Consider the following 16,879-nt stretch of genomic DNA (forward strand, 5'->3'; position numbering starts at 1 on the left):
GGAACTCATCCTAACTCATGTGAAAAATTTCAAGTCCTCCGGTCCGAGTCTACACTCACGTGAAGAAATATTCGAATCTTAGCGAAAAAAATTCCGGGGTGTCATATTATAAAGGCAAATTAATTGTCAGCCCATCGACCCTGAAGGTTGGCATCGAAACTCCTATATTTTTAGAGCATATACATGGAGATATATGTCGACCTATTCATCCACCTAGTGGATTGTTTAGATATTTTATAGTCCTCATAGATGCATAATCTAGATGGTCTCATGTGTGCCTTTTATCATCTAGCAACCTGACATTTGCGAAGTTGTTAGCACAAATAATAAGATTAAGGGTGCAATTCCTAGATCATCCAATTAAGGCCATTCGCCTTGATAATGCTGGAGATTTTACATCCCAAGCTTTTGATGATTATTGCTTATCAATTGAGATAAAAATTGAACATCATGTTGCTCATGTTCATACTCAAAATGACCTTGCAGAGTTATCTATTAAGCGCCTACAATTAATAGCAAGACCTCTACTAATGAAAACAAAATTGCCAATTACTGTTTGGGGTCATGCTATCTTACAAGAAGCAGCACTTGTCCGTCTCAGACCGACACATTATAATAAATATTTTCCGTCACAATTAGTATTTGGTCATGAGCCAACTATAGTCCATTTATGAATTTTTGTTGTGCCGTATATATGCCTGTAGCACCACCACAACGTACAAAGATAGGCCCTCAATGAAGGTTGGGCATTTATGTTGGGTTTGACTCACCCTCCATTAGATACCTTGAACCATTGAATAGAGACTTATTCACTTGTAACACCCAGTTTTTTTTTCCTGCAAATATTCGAACCTTTCTTCACATGTGTGTAGACTCGAACCGAATGACTTGTAATTTTATATATGAGCCAGGATAAATTCCTAAATATTCTAAGTGTATTATATGTGTTTTAGGATTATAAGGGATCTCTAACACCAAGCCGACTTCAAATAATTTCTATCGGCTAAGTTTCCGGATGACTTCGTATAAGGGTCAACTTTGAATGACCATATCTCCTAGCATATAACTAATTGGGTGTCACATGACCTATCAAATTAAAGGTTTTTGAGTCTTCTTTCCAACTCCACTAAGATTGCATCTTTTGGAGTTCGGAGTCAAAAGTTATGACCATTTTACTATAGACTATCACTACAGAAAATTCAAGCCTGGAGCTCCTGTAGCGCCCGACACCACTATAGCGCCAGAAACTAGCCTCAGTAGTTTAGCCCTTGGCGCGATACACCACTATTTCACTTGCAGGTTTTTTCTCCCATTTTTCCAAATTTTTAATAAAGGGCAACTTGGACATTTTCTCTAAACATATATACATGAACTTGGAATATTTTGGGATCAAATTCTGCACATTTTCACCTCCAAAGAACCCTAACCTTCACCCTCTTCTCTCTCAATTCATTTCCAACAAGATTTGCCCTCAAAATTATGACGACCCCCTTCTTAGGGCCCACATACTCAGGTATTGTCTATGCCAGGGTCAGCCAGTTCACATCTTCGGCCCTCTTCACGCTACAGCGCTACGGGGTATCGAACCTGGAACCTCTGGCTCCTTTACATCCTCCTTAAAGGGATCGCCTTTCACCAATTGAGCTTGTCACGCCCCGAGAGGGTACCCTAGACGTGACCGGCACTCAGAAACTATTTATGGCTTCCAAGCGAACCACATAGCCTGATCACACATCCGTTCATTCATTCAATCAGCGGAAAACTTAAAATAAAGAGAATATTTGGCGGGCAATCCAAATCAAACTCCAATCTTGGTCATTAAAAATAGTTTGACAAGAATAATTCAAGGAAAGAAAATACTCAATCGACCCATCACTATCTAGTCTATGAAGCCTCTATCACTACTATCAAATTGGTGCCAATGACATGTTCATGGCTACCTCAAATCAAAATGAAAAAGGCTAACTCGATGCAAGAATAACATAAGCGGTGTCCTCTGAATATAGGGGATGACTCACGAATACGCTGAGTGTGAATAGATCCTCAATGGTGCTCCTATTGACGATCTCTTAAACCTATCTCTGCATCATGAAACGATGCAGGTCCAAATGGACGTCAGTACATGGAATGTACAAGTATGTAATATGGCAGAAAAATTATTTCATTATGTCATATAACATACTCGTACATTCCACGTACTGACGTCCATTTGGACCTGCATCATTTCATGATGCAGAGATAGGTTTAAGAGATCATAAATAGGCGCACCATTGAGGATCTATTCACACTCAGCTTATTGCTGAGTCCTCTCCTATATTCAGAAGATACCTGTCACGCCTCGAGAGGGTACCCTAGACGTGGATGGCACTTGAAAACCATTGCTGGCCTTCAAGCGAACCACTTGGTCCAATCACACTTCCATCCAATCACATTCTATTAGCGGAAGTCTCAACTCACAAAAATACTATTCATAATTAAGGCCAAAGGCCATCCACATATCCAATCAACAACTAGTAAGAATAAAACTAGTTAAAATGAAATAAATCAACATCATCCACACTCTAGTTTATGAAGCCTCTGTCAACAATCCAAGAGGTGCCAATGACAGGTTCATGGCTACCACAAATCAAAATAAAGGAAAACAAACTCAAATTTGAAAGGATAACTACGGTATCCTTCGAAAATAGGGAGGACTCACCAGCTAGCTGGAAGTGAATAGATCTTCAACGATGCGCCTATTGATGATCTCTAATACATGTCTCTGCATCATGAAATGATACAGGCCAAATGACGTTAGTACGTGGAATGTACGAGTATGTAAAATGGTAGAATGAAATAGACATCAAGGTAGAATCAAATCAACTCGGAATCTCAACTCAAAAGAAGAAACAACTCAATCAAGATGTTCGGAGTCTAAACAAAATATGATTTAGACAAGACCCATCACATACACTCCAACCCAATCCATTCCAATCAGACTCAGAATACTATCAAGACCTATATGAGAGTTTCTCTTATTCGACGTAGTCTATGTCTGGGGAGCATACTTGACAGGAGATAGACACAGACGGTAGAGGGGTCCCCCACTTCGATTCCCGCCCCGTTAACCATCACTTATGAGCCAGTGATAGTACAACAAGCCGACGTTGTTTCCACATCCGTTCATACCTTGCTAGAGTAAGAACGAATAAACCTATCATGGATCCATAACCAATCAATTCCTATCATGTCAGGACAAAAATTTGGGAAACATCTGACTTTATCCAATCCCATCCTACGTTTGGCGACGTAGTTATTGGATTCGAGTTATTACTTACTCTTACCCAATTTGGTGCTCGATACTCCTCCCAAGAAGGTTTTCCACGTAAAAATCTTGTGTGTACTTTACGTGCATTATTTGTTCTTATGTTGTTATTCTGTCAAAGGACTTGGTCCTTGACCTGTAGTGGACGCATGCATTCCAACAGAAACACGTTGTAAAAGCAATGGCAGATGAAAATACAATGCTTTTACACAATCTCAATCCATAAAAGTAAAGGAAAGCACTACACTAGAAGCAGAATACCATAAGCAATCCATAATTACTTTGTCAAAATAACAATCTGTCAGGAATTCAGCTAACATGTCGCACATCTTATAAAAACATCAATCCTCTTAGACTTCATGATTATCCAAACTGTTTCCACTAATATAACCCCTTAATATCTGTAAATAAAAAATGAACAAAAATATTAGTGTGCTGAAACCTTGGTGATAATGGTTTAGACAAAAATATAATCATTCACGAAAGCTTTACATTGCTAATAACTGATGTTGCTTAATCTTCACTGTATTAGGTATTATCTAACATTGATTCAGTAATTTCAGTGAAGATGAGAGTTGAGATGTAACATTAACATTCAGCTTCCCCCCGTTAGTTCTCTATTTGGAATTAGTAAACTAAACAAACAACTTTGCTTTGCCAATTATATGCTAGTATAATTTATCTGTGAACTGTCGCTAGCAGAGAACAGTTACCAGCAATGTGTGCTTCCTAGATGGATTGGAAAAAAGACGTAGCTCTTAGTCCAACTTCGATATTGGTAAAGCTGAACAGTTATCAGATATGTGTGCTTCTTAGCTTATAGTACTTCCATTTCATGATCAAGAGTGAATGATTGTTACAGAAATGTTTTTAAGCTACGCGTAAAGTGTCAAGGAAAAAAGAACTCCATAAGCTAGTACATACATAAAGACACACATTTAACTTCAGTTGCAGTGGCTCAGCAGGGTACGTACCTGATAACCAAATCGAGCTGGCATTTGAAGGTCAAGCTAAGGTATGATGATTGTTCTACTTCTGGATAAAGAGCTTGAAACCACAATTTTGCATTTCTTCAACTTGTGTTTCCCGGATATCCTTGGCTGATTCAACAAGTGATTTTTTGCATGCCATCACATCAATAGATTTTAGAGTTGGCATGTCTGCAAAGCGAGAAGGGATCTCCTCTAGATGTCGCCATCTTCTTAACACCAAGTGCTCAAGGCATGGAAAAGCATCATCTGAAACATTCCATTCTGAAAAAGAAGGATCTTGCAGTTTCAAGAATTTGAGGTGAGCTGCTCATCGGTCACTTCCCATACTTTGGAAAGAATGCTAACTTGTAGCAGTTTGAGTACCACAAGCCTGGAGAGGGTTGCGACTTGACTCAAACTAACTAGGCGACCATTGGATAGTGTTAATTTCTTGAGACTTAGTGGCAAGTTCAGCTCGGTGGTCCAGGCCCCTGCACGACCCCAAGAAAACTTGAGCATATCAAGCTCAGTAAGATTGTTAAATGCAGGGAAAGAGAAATCACATGTCAAAACTTCACATCTCAGTTTTTGAAGATTTGGTATCTTTGCGAAGACCCTGTTCGTGTCCTCCACACAAGAAAACCATGCTGAGTAAAGAGTTCTCAAGCCATCCATTTTTTGCAGAGCATTGTTTATATTGAAAACAACGCGGTTGTATATGTGTAAATGGCGCAACTTGACCATCTTCCAGAGGGTATCTGGTAAAGTTACACGTCCTCCAAGTCCTTTAACTATTAAAGTTGCAAGGTTCCAAAGATTGTCCGAGAATGACAATGAAGAATCTTCAGCAACCTTAACAGCAACATATCTCAAGAAGGTTAATGCTTCTGGGAAAGAATCAATTAGAGTGAATTCCAAATCTAGCACCCAGAGGAACTTGAAACTGTTAAAAGTGTGAGATGCGTAGCCTATTGAAGATAATCCAATTTGCCTTCCCTTCATCAAGTGGAAAGATTGTACATCTGAACCAATCGAACTCTATTCTGCAAGATTATTACCTTGAGAGTGAAGGCATAAGCGTCGTGGAATATTAATCTTCTGATAGGAAATAGAAGGAGGACACATATTATCATTGTCCCTGTTAATAGAGAAATTAGTATGATCAGAATATGTTTAAAAGATAAAATTGATTCTACATAGAGGAATATTAGATTGTATTACCCTTTTATGCATAGTAGAAAGTTCTCCACCTTGGCTTTCTTCTTACAAAAATCAAGCAACAAGTCATGAATGCGACATGCCTTAGTCTTACCATCAGAACTCTTCTTGGAAACCATCACGAGGTTTCTTCCAATAAGGTTCTTTAAGTAATACTCTGCTATATCCTCGGAAAGCTTCTCTTTATGAGTTTTTACCAAACCTTCTTCTGTCCACAACCATGTCAACTTTGAAACCTGTATCTCTTCATACTCTAGAAATACTCCAAAATACAAAAAACAAGGTTTCAAATGAAATGGTAAATCTTGGTAACTAAGATTTATTAAATCCTCTGACTTAGACTGGATGTGTGAACCTAAATTTATTGCAACCTGTTCCCAACAATGTTTCTCCTTCTCCCTTCCTTCGAGAATACCTGCTACTAGGACAACTGAAAGAGGTAGCCCTCCACACTTTTGTGCTATCTTTCGGCCAACATCTTCTAAGACAGGGGGGCAACTACTTGTATTGAACAACTTATCCTTCAATAACATCCAACTTTCTTCCGGTGTAAGCAATCGAAGAAAATGAGGATCACTGACGAGTTTAGCATGGGAGGCAACATCACCAAGCCGAGTTGTCAGGATAATTTTACTTCCATTATTGGCATCACAGAAGCAAGGGTATAGATCATCCCATGCAGCAGTTTCCCAGACATCATCAATGAGGATAAGGTACCTCTGAACCAATAGAAGTTTGCGCAACCTATCTACTAATTCATTCTCTGGTAGTCTATCACTTATAATTGTATCCTTCTTAATACCACGAAGAATGGTTAGTAACAAGTCCTTGCGTGTATAAACTTGAGATACACAACATTGTGCACGGACATCAAAATGAGAAACGACTAACTAATCAAAAAATAGTTTGTTAGCTAGAAATGTCTTACCCAATCCAGGCATGTCCACGATTGAGATGATATCCAAATGTGATGATCCGCTGATTAGCTGCCGTCTTAGAGTGTCCATCACCTCCTGAAATCCAACCATCTCTTCCCTTATGCTTGTAAGCCTAGCAAATTCTGAAGTATGAGCACTGGCAACATCTGTGGTATTATGCAATACCAAGTCAGAGAGTTTATTTTCATGAATCTCCGCTACTTCCCTTATGAGTAGTGTTATCTCCTCTATGATGTCCCCGGTCCAGAGAAGAAGACACCACTCAGGAATATCTTTGTTCCTAACAGCCAAATGTTCCACCTCATATGCTTTAGCAATCATCTGCATCGCAAAAGATCCAAATCCAACATGCTGCTTCTGAAATCCAAATCCAAGTGCTCTAGTTGTTGCTGAATTGTCCGAAGTTGGCTCCTTATAGAAGAAAGTACGTCTGAGTTGCGGCTTAGCAACTCCTTCAGGTGGTCTAAAATGATGTCAATAGATCCCAGCCCATCAATCTTAGGTAATTTGAAGTGAAATGACTTCCGTGTGATGAGGTAGATCAGTGCTTGATTACTCTGAATATCACCTGGGAAGTGAAGGATTGGCACTTGGTTTAACTCCCCAACAGCCATGTCTTCCTTCTCCTCCACGCTGTCATACAACGAGTAAATTAGAAGCCCTGCATCAATAATTGCTGTATCAAGATCTTTAAGGGCCTCTCTTGGTAAATTGATGAGACTGACTCTCAAATCGTTGAGCATTGGCATTTGATCCTTGAAAGTAATAGGTAGCTCTTCCAAATGGTGTACGAGAGTCTCCACAAAGCCATATTTATAATCAGCAACATGCTCAGCTTGGTTATTTGGACGGCATCCTGATTTAAGAGCTTGCAGGACATCAAAATAGATCTTGCGGATACATGGTTGACTGGGCTGAATCCTCATTTGAAGGTCAGAAAATGAAGCATTCATTTTAGCTGAAGCCAAGTCTTCTTCTTTCCAATGGTCTGGCAAATTCAACCAGGAAATCATTGCTGCATGACCAGACACAACTAAAACATGAGTGAAGAACGTATGTTGGCTTTGAGGATCAGTGCATCTGTCCGAAATAAAGTAGACAAAATTTCTCAACAACTTCAACTGTTTTACAACCACTTTCATTTGTTGCCGGCTGGAGTGAGGAACTAAAGGAGATCCAGTAAAAGGTTCAAACATCTCTAATAAATCAGTGAGATTTCTTACAACAGTATCAATGAATCTCTTTATAAATTCAGGAGTAGCAACGTTGGAGGAAAGTGGTAATGATGCTTCGGGAAAGGAGTATTTACCTCTGAATTCCAACTTAGTCTCCAAAATCTTTTCTACCAACCTATAGACTATAGTACACGAGAAAAGCATCGCTGGGATAGTTGATTCTTTTGAATTCAGCTTCAGCATAAGGAAAAGGAGCTTGGACTTGCTGTGTAACATCGTAGCATACAGTTCTGAAACTCTGCAAGCTGAGAAACAAATTAATGTTGATGAGGGTAAAATATATATAAAAATATTTTTTTTGATATGTTGGAAAAGCTGAAAATTAATTAATCAATTTCATACTCTATATTGCTTCGGTTACCTAAATCCCATTCATGACCAAGCTTTTCCAAACGAGAAAGGTCATAATTTTTCCCTGTGGACAAATACTCATATGTTTTCCTTTTTTAAGGAAATAAGTTAGTTAGTGGCAAACAATATTGATTATGTTCTCTGCACATTCATAAAGCTTTGAATATTAAATTATGGATGAAAAATCAAAAATAAATAATGTACTTATTTATGAGTAAAAGGGCAGTCCGGTGCACTTAAGCTCCCGCTATGCACAGGTCCGGGGAAGGGCCCGACACAAGGGGTTTATTGTACGCAGCCTTACCTTGCATTTCTGCCAGAGGCTGTTTCCAAGGCTTGAATCCGTGACCTCCTGGTCACATGGCAGTAACTTTACCAGTTACTCGTGACCTCCCGCTATACTTATTTATGAGTGTTCAACTTATATATGATAGATTATATCTGAATAAAAAGAAAAAAATACATCGTGACCTATATGGTCATTTTAAATAAAAAAAGATTGAGGAAAAAAAAGAGAAATATGAAATTGAGCAAAATTGCAAAACCTTCATTTTTCACTATTTTAGTTTTTATTGAGTTTGTTCAAATCTTGCCCACACACATTTCTGTTTAATTTCTTCTTTCCGAATTGGGACGGGGGAGTAATAATTTACTCGTAGCTTAAGAATGATCTCATCTGAAGTGCAATCACTATGTAAGAGATGTAGGTAGATGTTTGATGCTGCTGCTTATACATAGCAAAATCATTATTGCTAAGCCATTTTTAAGTTTGACGGACCGTTTCTAGACTTCCAAGTTCCACCATAGAAAATAGTTTAGCATTCTATAAAAGGGAAGTTGTGCGGGAAGGATGATGATTCTGAACATTAGTTGAGAATTTAGAAGAAATGGAAAGTTTAAAAGGGCTTCTTCTTAGGTCCTTGTATCAGTCAACAGTAGGCCAACATAAGATGATTTTGGTTTCGTATCTTTAATTTAGATAAAAAAAAGGCACTTGTTGGAAACCAAATCTGATTAAAACAAAAAGAAAGATTGACAATTAATCAATGCAAATGTAAAAGCAGTGGGAATCGTCTTCCCTGGCCATGTATCTTTTGGTTTAAGCCTTCATATTTCCATAATTCTTTTACACTTGTCTATTTTGGTTTATGGGTAGGGTTGCACATTGGTGAAACTATAACTTCTCTTTTAAGTGACAAATCAGACATTCTGTAGAAGAATGAAATAATTCAGGGACTGAAATTTCTCTGTATATGGTTACTATGGATTTCTCATCCTAAAAATTCCCGTTTTGTAGATCTCTTAATTAGTTTTGTTTCTACTTTTGTAGGTATGCATTTAGATGTCATCCAAAGGTTAAAGATGGGAGGCGTCATCTTGTAACAGTTAACGACATTGCATTTAATCCATCGTATGTGATTTTCCAGTTTGTGCCTTCTGTTATTGTTAGAATAGAAGTTATATTCGTAGTAACTTTTCCTTTCCCAGCATTATAGGTTCATTTGTTACTGGTGACAATGATGGCTATGCCACCTTGTGGGATGCTCGAGGAAGGAAACGGATATTTGAGGTACTCTTGTTCGTTTGTCAATCAGATATTGCATAAGATCCCCAAAAAGTGATATTAGAGTTATAAACTTGTAATCGCAGTTTTGATATCACTTGGTTGACGTCATGGTGTTGAGTTAAATCTTGTGCTTCTGAAATCGAATGAAAAAATCTCATCATTTACATGAGTAACATAAAGCAAAACTTGTCAGTTAATGTCTAAATCCACTTTTATCACACATTCCGCTTAAGCTACTGCTTCTGTTTATTTTCCATTTGAGATTTGCTGTATAGCTATTTGCTTGTTTTAACCAATTCATGGATCTCAGTCAATTTGTACGGTGTTTCTCTCTTTAGATGTCAAGATATCCCAACAGTGTCATCTCTCTATCATATAGCCATGATGGATTACTTTTAGCAGTTGCATCCAGTTATTCATACCAAGAAGCTAACGAAATGTAAGGCAAACTTGTTTAATCATTTTCTTATTTTGTGAAAATTGGGCATGTTCTTCGTCATCCTCCCTTGTATAACCCCTTTAAAATGTTCTACTGCCTTTAACAGAGAAGAGCCACCTCAGATATTTATACATGAAATGGGGAACTGTGATCTTACGTCACCTTCTTCTGGAGCTTCAAACCAAAAATGACTGCTAATACACAACTCAGATTATGGTTGTTGCTCGTCTTTCCTTATGTAAGTCATCTTGTTTACGAGATACTGTACTTACCAACCCTTTATAATATTTAGTCACTGATCACAAATTCTGCTCCCCCTCATTATTTTCTAGTGTAAGTGAGCTCTTAACCAGAAAATTCTGCTGGTACCTGCGCACAAGTTGGCTTTTCCTGGCTCACCTTCTCTGGTAGCTATCTGACTCTTACTGAGATTACAAGGCAAGGACTCAACAGAAAATTGGACACCGGAATGTAGAATTTTCAGACTGATGTAACGTCTTGTCCAGTTGATGTATCGGTGTCTAGCATATTGTTTGCAGAGTGGAATGTATTTTCGAATTTAATTTTTCATCAACAGTGAAAGTTAGTGCTCATACCAATATCTCTTGTCAAATTGATTGATTTGAGCCTAGCTTTTGTCAAATTGATTGATTTTAGATGAATCTTAATATATTTTAGGTCCTCACATGGCTAATGTGAAGTGACCCATGTTATATCGAAAAAAGACGGTTTAAGTGCAAAATTAATTTCATCTTTATAAGAAAAAATCAATTTTAGTAAAAAAGGAGTCGCCACTTAATTTTTTAAAGAAATTAAGAAAACTTAATTCAAAAGACTCTAATAGATTTAAGTCTTAAAAATTTAGAGAAAAAGGGTACGAGGTTCATATTATTATTTTAAGAAGGTTTTAGCACTTAAAATAGCCGCTAACATGCGGTTATCCAATGATTTGAAATTTATTTGACTAACTTTGAAAAATATTAATTTAAAAGAAAACGAAGACTTTGAAATTATTTTTTAGAAAAAAAATAAAAAAATTGATATCTAAGCAATCATGAACGACATAAATAAAATAATTATTACAAACTGAATTAATAAAATAACAATAAATAAAAAAAAGTAATGAATATATAAAAATATGGCCCGACACTTAGTTTCTGTACGCCTGGACTAAGCTATTGGACCACCTGCGTTTTGGACTTTTGGGCCAATTCTGATGTATATCACAACCGTATATACACTGTATATTGGTGCATACAACCAACAATTTTCTTGTATATCAGATATACATAAAATTGCATATCAGTCAATTTTGCTCCAGCGCCTATAGAAATACTTAGTAAACATGTTAATAATAAATAATATGAATAGTAATAAATAAAATAATAACAATAATAATAATAATAATACAAAAATAAAAACCATCTTATGAACATGAGAGACCTTGGAAAGCAACGATAATTTCTTCATCGGCCATTTCAACATGTAACATATAATATATAATGTAAACTAAAATTAAAATTTCTGTCTTTAAAATGGAGAGGCCTCGAAACCCGACGGAGAGATTTTTTCATTGGCCAAAATAAAGTCTGTTACATAAGTAGTAGACATGTAATCATTCCTCCAAATAATAAAAACTATTTTAAAACTTATTTGAAAGAAGTGGGTACTAACTTTATTTAAAATAGTAGGGTAATAACTTTATTTAAAGTAGTAGGGTAATAACTTTATTTAAAGTAGTGGTGAAATAACTTTATTTAAAGTAGTGGGGTAATAACTTTATTTAAAGTAGTAGGGTAACAACTTTATTTAAAGTAGTGGGGTAATAACTTTATTTAAAGTAGTAGGGTAACAACTTTATTTAAAGTAGTGGGGTAATAACTTTATTTAAAGTAGTAGGGTAATAACTTTATTTCAAATTTAATAAAGGGAGACAAGATTAATTGTGATAAATGCCAAAATAATTACTACATGCTAGCAAATTTTATAAAAAATATACTATAATTATTTCCTAACAGTCAAATATTTCAATCAACAAATTATGCTCGATTAACAAAATATTAAACATTTTCTAAATCTAAATCAAGAAAATAAAATATCGGTTATCAATTAGCTAATCAAATAGATACCCAAATTAAAAGATATGCATTTAGACAATAGCAAATAATAACAATCTCACCGTAAAAAAACTTAATTAAATACAAGAATATAAACATGAATATAATTAAAATGTAAGAACATGAATATGAACATGAAACCTTAATTAAATACAAGAATATAAACATGAACATAATTAAAATGTAAGAACATGAATATGAACATAAACATGAACATGAACATGAAAAACAACAACAACAACAACAACAAAAACAAAAATAACATAAATATGCTTTGCAATCTTAATCAATTATGAATGAATAAAAATCTTTGAATCTCGAGTTTATCAAATCATTTGTAGCAAAAATAAAGAACTAAAGTGGTGTAGTAATATGTGAACAATATGAATCTTATAAGCAAGAAAATAACAATAATGGTTAGAGTAATTAATCAGCCCAACATTTGTTATGAAAACAAAATCAGTAAAAGGAGTCTAACATGAGAAAGATCTAAATCTTCCAAGCAAGAAAACTTATCAAGAACACCAAACACAAGATGTAATCAACCCAACATATACACAATAATCGTAAAAAAAAAGAATGAACTTTTAGATCTAAAAGAACACAACATATATAGTAAAATAAAGTTAAACGAAACCATACCAAGACGGATTTGTAAAGATCCGTCTTAAACCTCTCGTCTTGTTAGTCTAGCGGCGGCTTGGTGGCTTTTCCTGCGTGGTTCGTCGGAGCTCTCGCCGGAGAAGTAAGAGGAGAGAGCTTGAGAGATGAGGGGAGAGAATGGTGAGGAGGGTAACTTGTCTTGTTTTCTCTTTTTTTGTTTTTGAGAAGATGAAGAGAGTGTAGAGAGAGAGAGATAGTGAAGAAGAGAATTTTTGAGAGAGATCCTGAAGAAGAGAGTTTAGAGAGAGATAGTGAAGAAGAGAGTTTTTTGAGAGAGATAGTGAAGAAGAGAGTTTTGAGAGAGGGATAGTTGTTTGATAATGGAAAGAGAAAAGAAGAGATTAGTTTTAGGTTTTTTTTTATTTTTTATTTTTATTATTTTTTTTTAAAAAAAAATTAAAAATTTCAAAAATACAAACCATAATTGAACTAACCTAACTAAAATTGTATTTAGTAAAAAAATAAAATCTTTTGAGATAATTTTCGAATAATCACATAAATAGTAATCAAAGATATAGTTATATAGAAATATGTATGTTATACTAAAATTTATATAAAGATAAAAATAGTTAAGAATAATATATATATATATATATATATATTTATTTTTATTTTTATAAAAGCTAATTATTTCAAAATGTTCGAATTCAAAGAAACTCGATAGCTAATTTGCGTTGTGGATGGTCAAAATTGGGTGTCAACAACCCATATGTTCCTTTCTTCAAGAATCATAAGTTATGTTCTTTAGCTTGGTTGAGGTTCTAATAAACCTTTACCATCTTTGAGGTATGCATCCAAAGGAAAACTTTGAAGAGCTTGAAATATTTCTTTAAATAGAGGCCCTTTTTTTTCTTGCATTTTTTCTTCAAAAATATCACTATTGTGATTTGATTATTTTTTTAGTTATATCACCTGAGTACCATCAAAAGAAAAGAAAAAATATATCTAATGCAAAATATTAGTTATGTTAAAAAAAAATTAAGCAACCAGTATTGATTATTCTTTGAAACGTTGTACGATATTAGTAATTCTAAATATTCAATATGACCTTTCAACATATTCTTTAAAGTTTACCTTGGAGAGAAGCATATAGTCATATTATTCAGAGCAATGATTGTAAATTTGTAAGAAGTTTAGTATTTGTACTAAGCACCCAAATAATTGTAAGTAATTCTGATAAATTACAAAGAAATAATCCTACCACAAAAGGCTTCCCCCATGGTTTTGGTATGGTAGTGTTAAAAGCGCAACACGTGACGTGTGGGTTAGGTGCATGTCATGAGTAATTGGAGAAAGATAGACAGGTGGACCCATTGTCCATTTTTTATTGGTAATCCAATCTCTCACACTATCAGGGAGAATCTTGGAACACAAAATGAATGAAATGATAGAAACCAAAATAATTAAGGGAAAGATAAATAAGTTGCCACCTAAACTTGTCCGAAAAAAATACTTAAAGTTGTCACTTAAACTTGTCATGAAAAACAATTTTTCGGACAAATATTCTACAGTGTTTATTGTCAAGCATTACAAGTGTTGACCTGAGTTGTAATCTTTGTTTTTCATCTGTTCTTTATTAGTAGGCCCTAATTAAGATCAAGATTTTACACTAAAATAAGGATTAACTACCCTGTCTAGTGACACTTCAACTGTTGATTCCTACTAACTTTGTCTACTGACACTCCAACGGATTGATTCCTTCTAACTTATCTATTCACATTTGCAACTATCTATTGACTCCTCATCGTACTTTTGCAGTTCATTTGTAAAGCACACATCTTTTAAAGTTACTCATCTTTTCTTCTTTTGAATCAATATTTTTTCTGCTATAGCCTATAGTACAAGATGAGAAATTGGAACTTTCTTGGATTTCTCTATCTTGCTTTCATATTGAGAGTTGAATCCTTCAAATTTCATAGGATTGATCAACACGTTGAAAGAATCTCCGGAAGTGCTGGCGATGTGTTGGAGGATGATCCTACAAGCAGGTTGAAAGTTTTTGTATATGAGCTTCCAAGCAAATATAACAAGAAAACTGTGCAGAGGGACTCACGATGCCTCAATCACATGTTTGCTGCTGAGATATATATGAATCATTTTCTGTCATCCAGCCCTGTTCGAACACTTAATCCAGAGGAGGCAGATTGGTTTTACACTCCAGTTTATACAACTTGTGAGTACTTGACGCCACATGGTCATCCTTTACCTTTCAACTCACCGCGTATGATGAGAAGCGCGATTCATCATATTGCTTCTAGTTGGCCATACTGGAACAGGACAGAGGGTGCTGATCACTTCTTCATTGTACCACATGATTTTGGTGCATGTTTCCATTTTCAAGAAGAGAAAGCTATTGAAAGGGGAATTCTTCCGTTGCTCCAGCGTGCAACTTTGGTTCAAACTTTTGGACAACGGAATCATGTTTGTTTGAAGGATGGATCGATAACTATTCCTCCGTATGCTCCTCCACAGAAAATTCAATCCCACTTGATCTCTCCTGATACTCCAAGATCCATATTTGTCTATTTCCGAGGATTGTTTTATGACAAAAGAAATGATCCTGAAGGCGGGTACTATGCAAGAGGCGCTCGAGCAGCAGTGTGGGAGAACTTTAAGGACAATCCACTCTTTGATATTTCTACAGATCATCCAACTACATACTACGAAGACATGCAGCGAGCTATCTTTTGCTTGTGCCCTCTCGGATGGGCTCCATGGAGTCCGAGATTGGTTGAAGCTGTTGTATTCGGATGCATCCCCGTTATAATAGCAGATGACATTGTCTTGCCATTTACTGATGCGATTCCATGGGAAGATATTGGATTGTTCGTAGCGGAGAAGGATGTTCCATATTTGGATAACATTCTCACTTCTGTTCCACCACAAGAAATACTGAGGAAGCAGAGATTGCTTGCCAATCCTTCAATGAAGCAGGCAATGTTATTTCTACAACCTGCTCAACCAGGTGATGCTTTCCACCAAATCTTGAATGGACTTGCTCGTAAATTACCCCATCATCACAAGACCATATACGGAGACAACAATGTCTTAAACTGGACTGCTGGTCCAGTTGGTGATGTAAAACCTTGGTAGGATCAAGTTGCACCTCCAGATTTACTCTTTTTTTCCCCTTGATTTGTTAACTTCCTTTTTGCGTATAATATTTATTCATTAATTCTATGTTAATTTATACACAGAAGAAAGAGTTTCGTTCATTAAATGATGTTTATGACATAGATGATAATTTGAAAAACACCGGCACAGAACATGTGAGAGAGATTTGAATAGACACACACAATGTTGTATATTACAGTAGAATATAGTCATCTTCAAAAATTGGATCACAGTACAGGAATATATATAATAACTACTAAATAACAATATAAAGATTCTGAACTCCAACACAGTAGAATATGTGTTTTGGAGAACAAAAACACAGAAAAGATTGAACACAGAAAATATAACATAATAGAGAATTGACTCAAAATTTTCTTCTTCTGCTTCCTTGTTCCCTAAAACAATCCAAGAAAAAAAAAACTGTCAACAACTCCATTGAACAATTACTTTGTGAAAGCTCGAATATTTGGCCTCCATCCTATTCATAAAATAGTTCACATTTGAAAAAGAGCTAATATTTGAGATTTATTTGGTAATCTATTTATGTGTTCGCCATGTTTTCAAAATCGAGTACTACTATTTAGTATTCTCCCTATTCCATGAAGCTAATGGTGAATCAAACGGCATTATTAATATCTCTTTGAGACGAGAACAGATTCAATAGAAATACAGAAAGTTCAAAACTTAGTAGTGATCTAAAAGAAACTAAAGCATAAAAAAGAAAAGAAGAAGAAAGAACGGAAAATAATCCTGTCAAAATTTGGTCCTTCATGATTCTATTAGTGTGTGGTAAAAACTGTCAAATTACTAATCAATCCAAGAGTGAATGAAAAGTTTTTAAGCTAAGTTCTAACAATGGATAGAAATGTTTTTAAGCTAATACGGAAAGTGTCAAGGAAAAAGAACTCTAGAAGGTATTACATGTTATTAAACTGTAGTGAAAAACAAATAATGAAACA

At 35.5% G+C, this 16,879-nt stretch overlaps 1 protein-coding gene, 1 long non-coding RNA gene and 1 pseudogene across 2 annotated transcripts; 2 read left to right on the top strand and 1 right to left on the bottom strand.

Moving 5' to 3' along the window:
* Window positions 1-3,604: 3,604 nt before the first annotated feature.
* Window positions 3,605-8,328, bottom strand: LOC129879819 (putative late blight resistance protein homolog R1B-23; annotated as a pseudogene).
* A 1,010-nt stretch (window positions 8,329-9,338) lies between these two features.
* On the top strand, window positions 9,339-10,618 carry LOC129874756 (uncharacterized). The gene is made up of 5 exons (XR_008762954.1): window positions 9,339-9,428; window positions 9,506-9,587; window positions 9,923-10,023; window positions 10,130-10,261; window positions 10,356-10,618. It is a non-coding gene; the product is annotated as an uncharacterized LOC129874756 (long non-coding RNA).
* A 4,030-nt stretch (window positions 10,619-14,648) lies between these two features.
* Window positions 14,649-15,896, top strand: LOC129874763 (probable beta-1,4-xylosyltransferase IRX10L). Its single transcript, XM_055950116.1, has one exon. The coding sequence runs from the start codon at window positions 14,649-14,651 to the stop codon at window positions 15,894-15,896; it is 1,248 nt and encodes a 415-aa protein (XP_055806091.1).
* The last annotated feature ends 983 nt before the right edge of the window (window positions 15,897-16,879 follow it).

This window comes from Solanum dulcamara, chromosome 2 (assembly GCF_947179165.1).
Source record: "Solanum dulcamara chromosome 2, daSolDulc1.2, whole genome shotgun sequence".
Taxonomy (NCBI): domain Eukaryota; kingdom Viridiplantae; phylum Streptophyta; class Magnoliopsida; order Solanales; family Solanaceae; genus Solanum; species Solanum dulcamara.

What these genes read in the sequence shown, in the direction of transcription:
- LOC129874763 (XM_055950116.1), top strand. Translation starts at nt 14,649, where the DNA reads ATGAGAAATTGGAACTTTCTTGGATTTCTCTATCTTGCTTTCATATTG.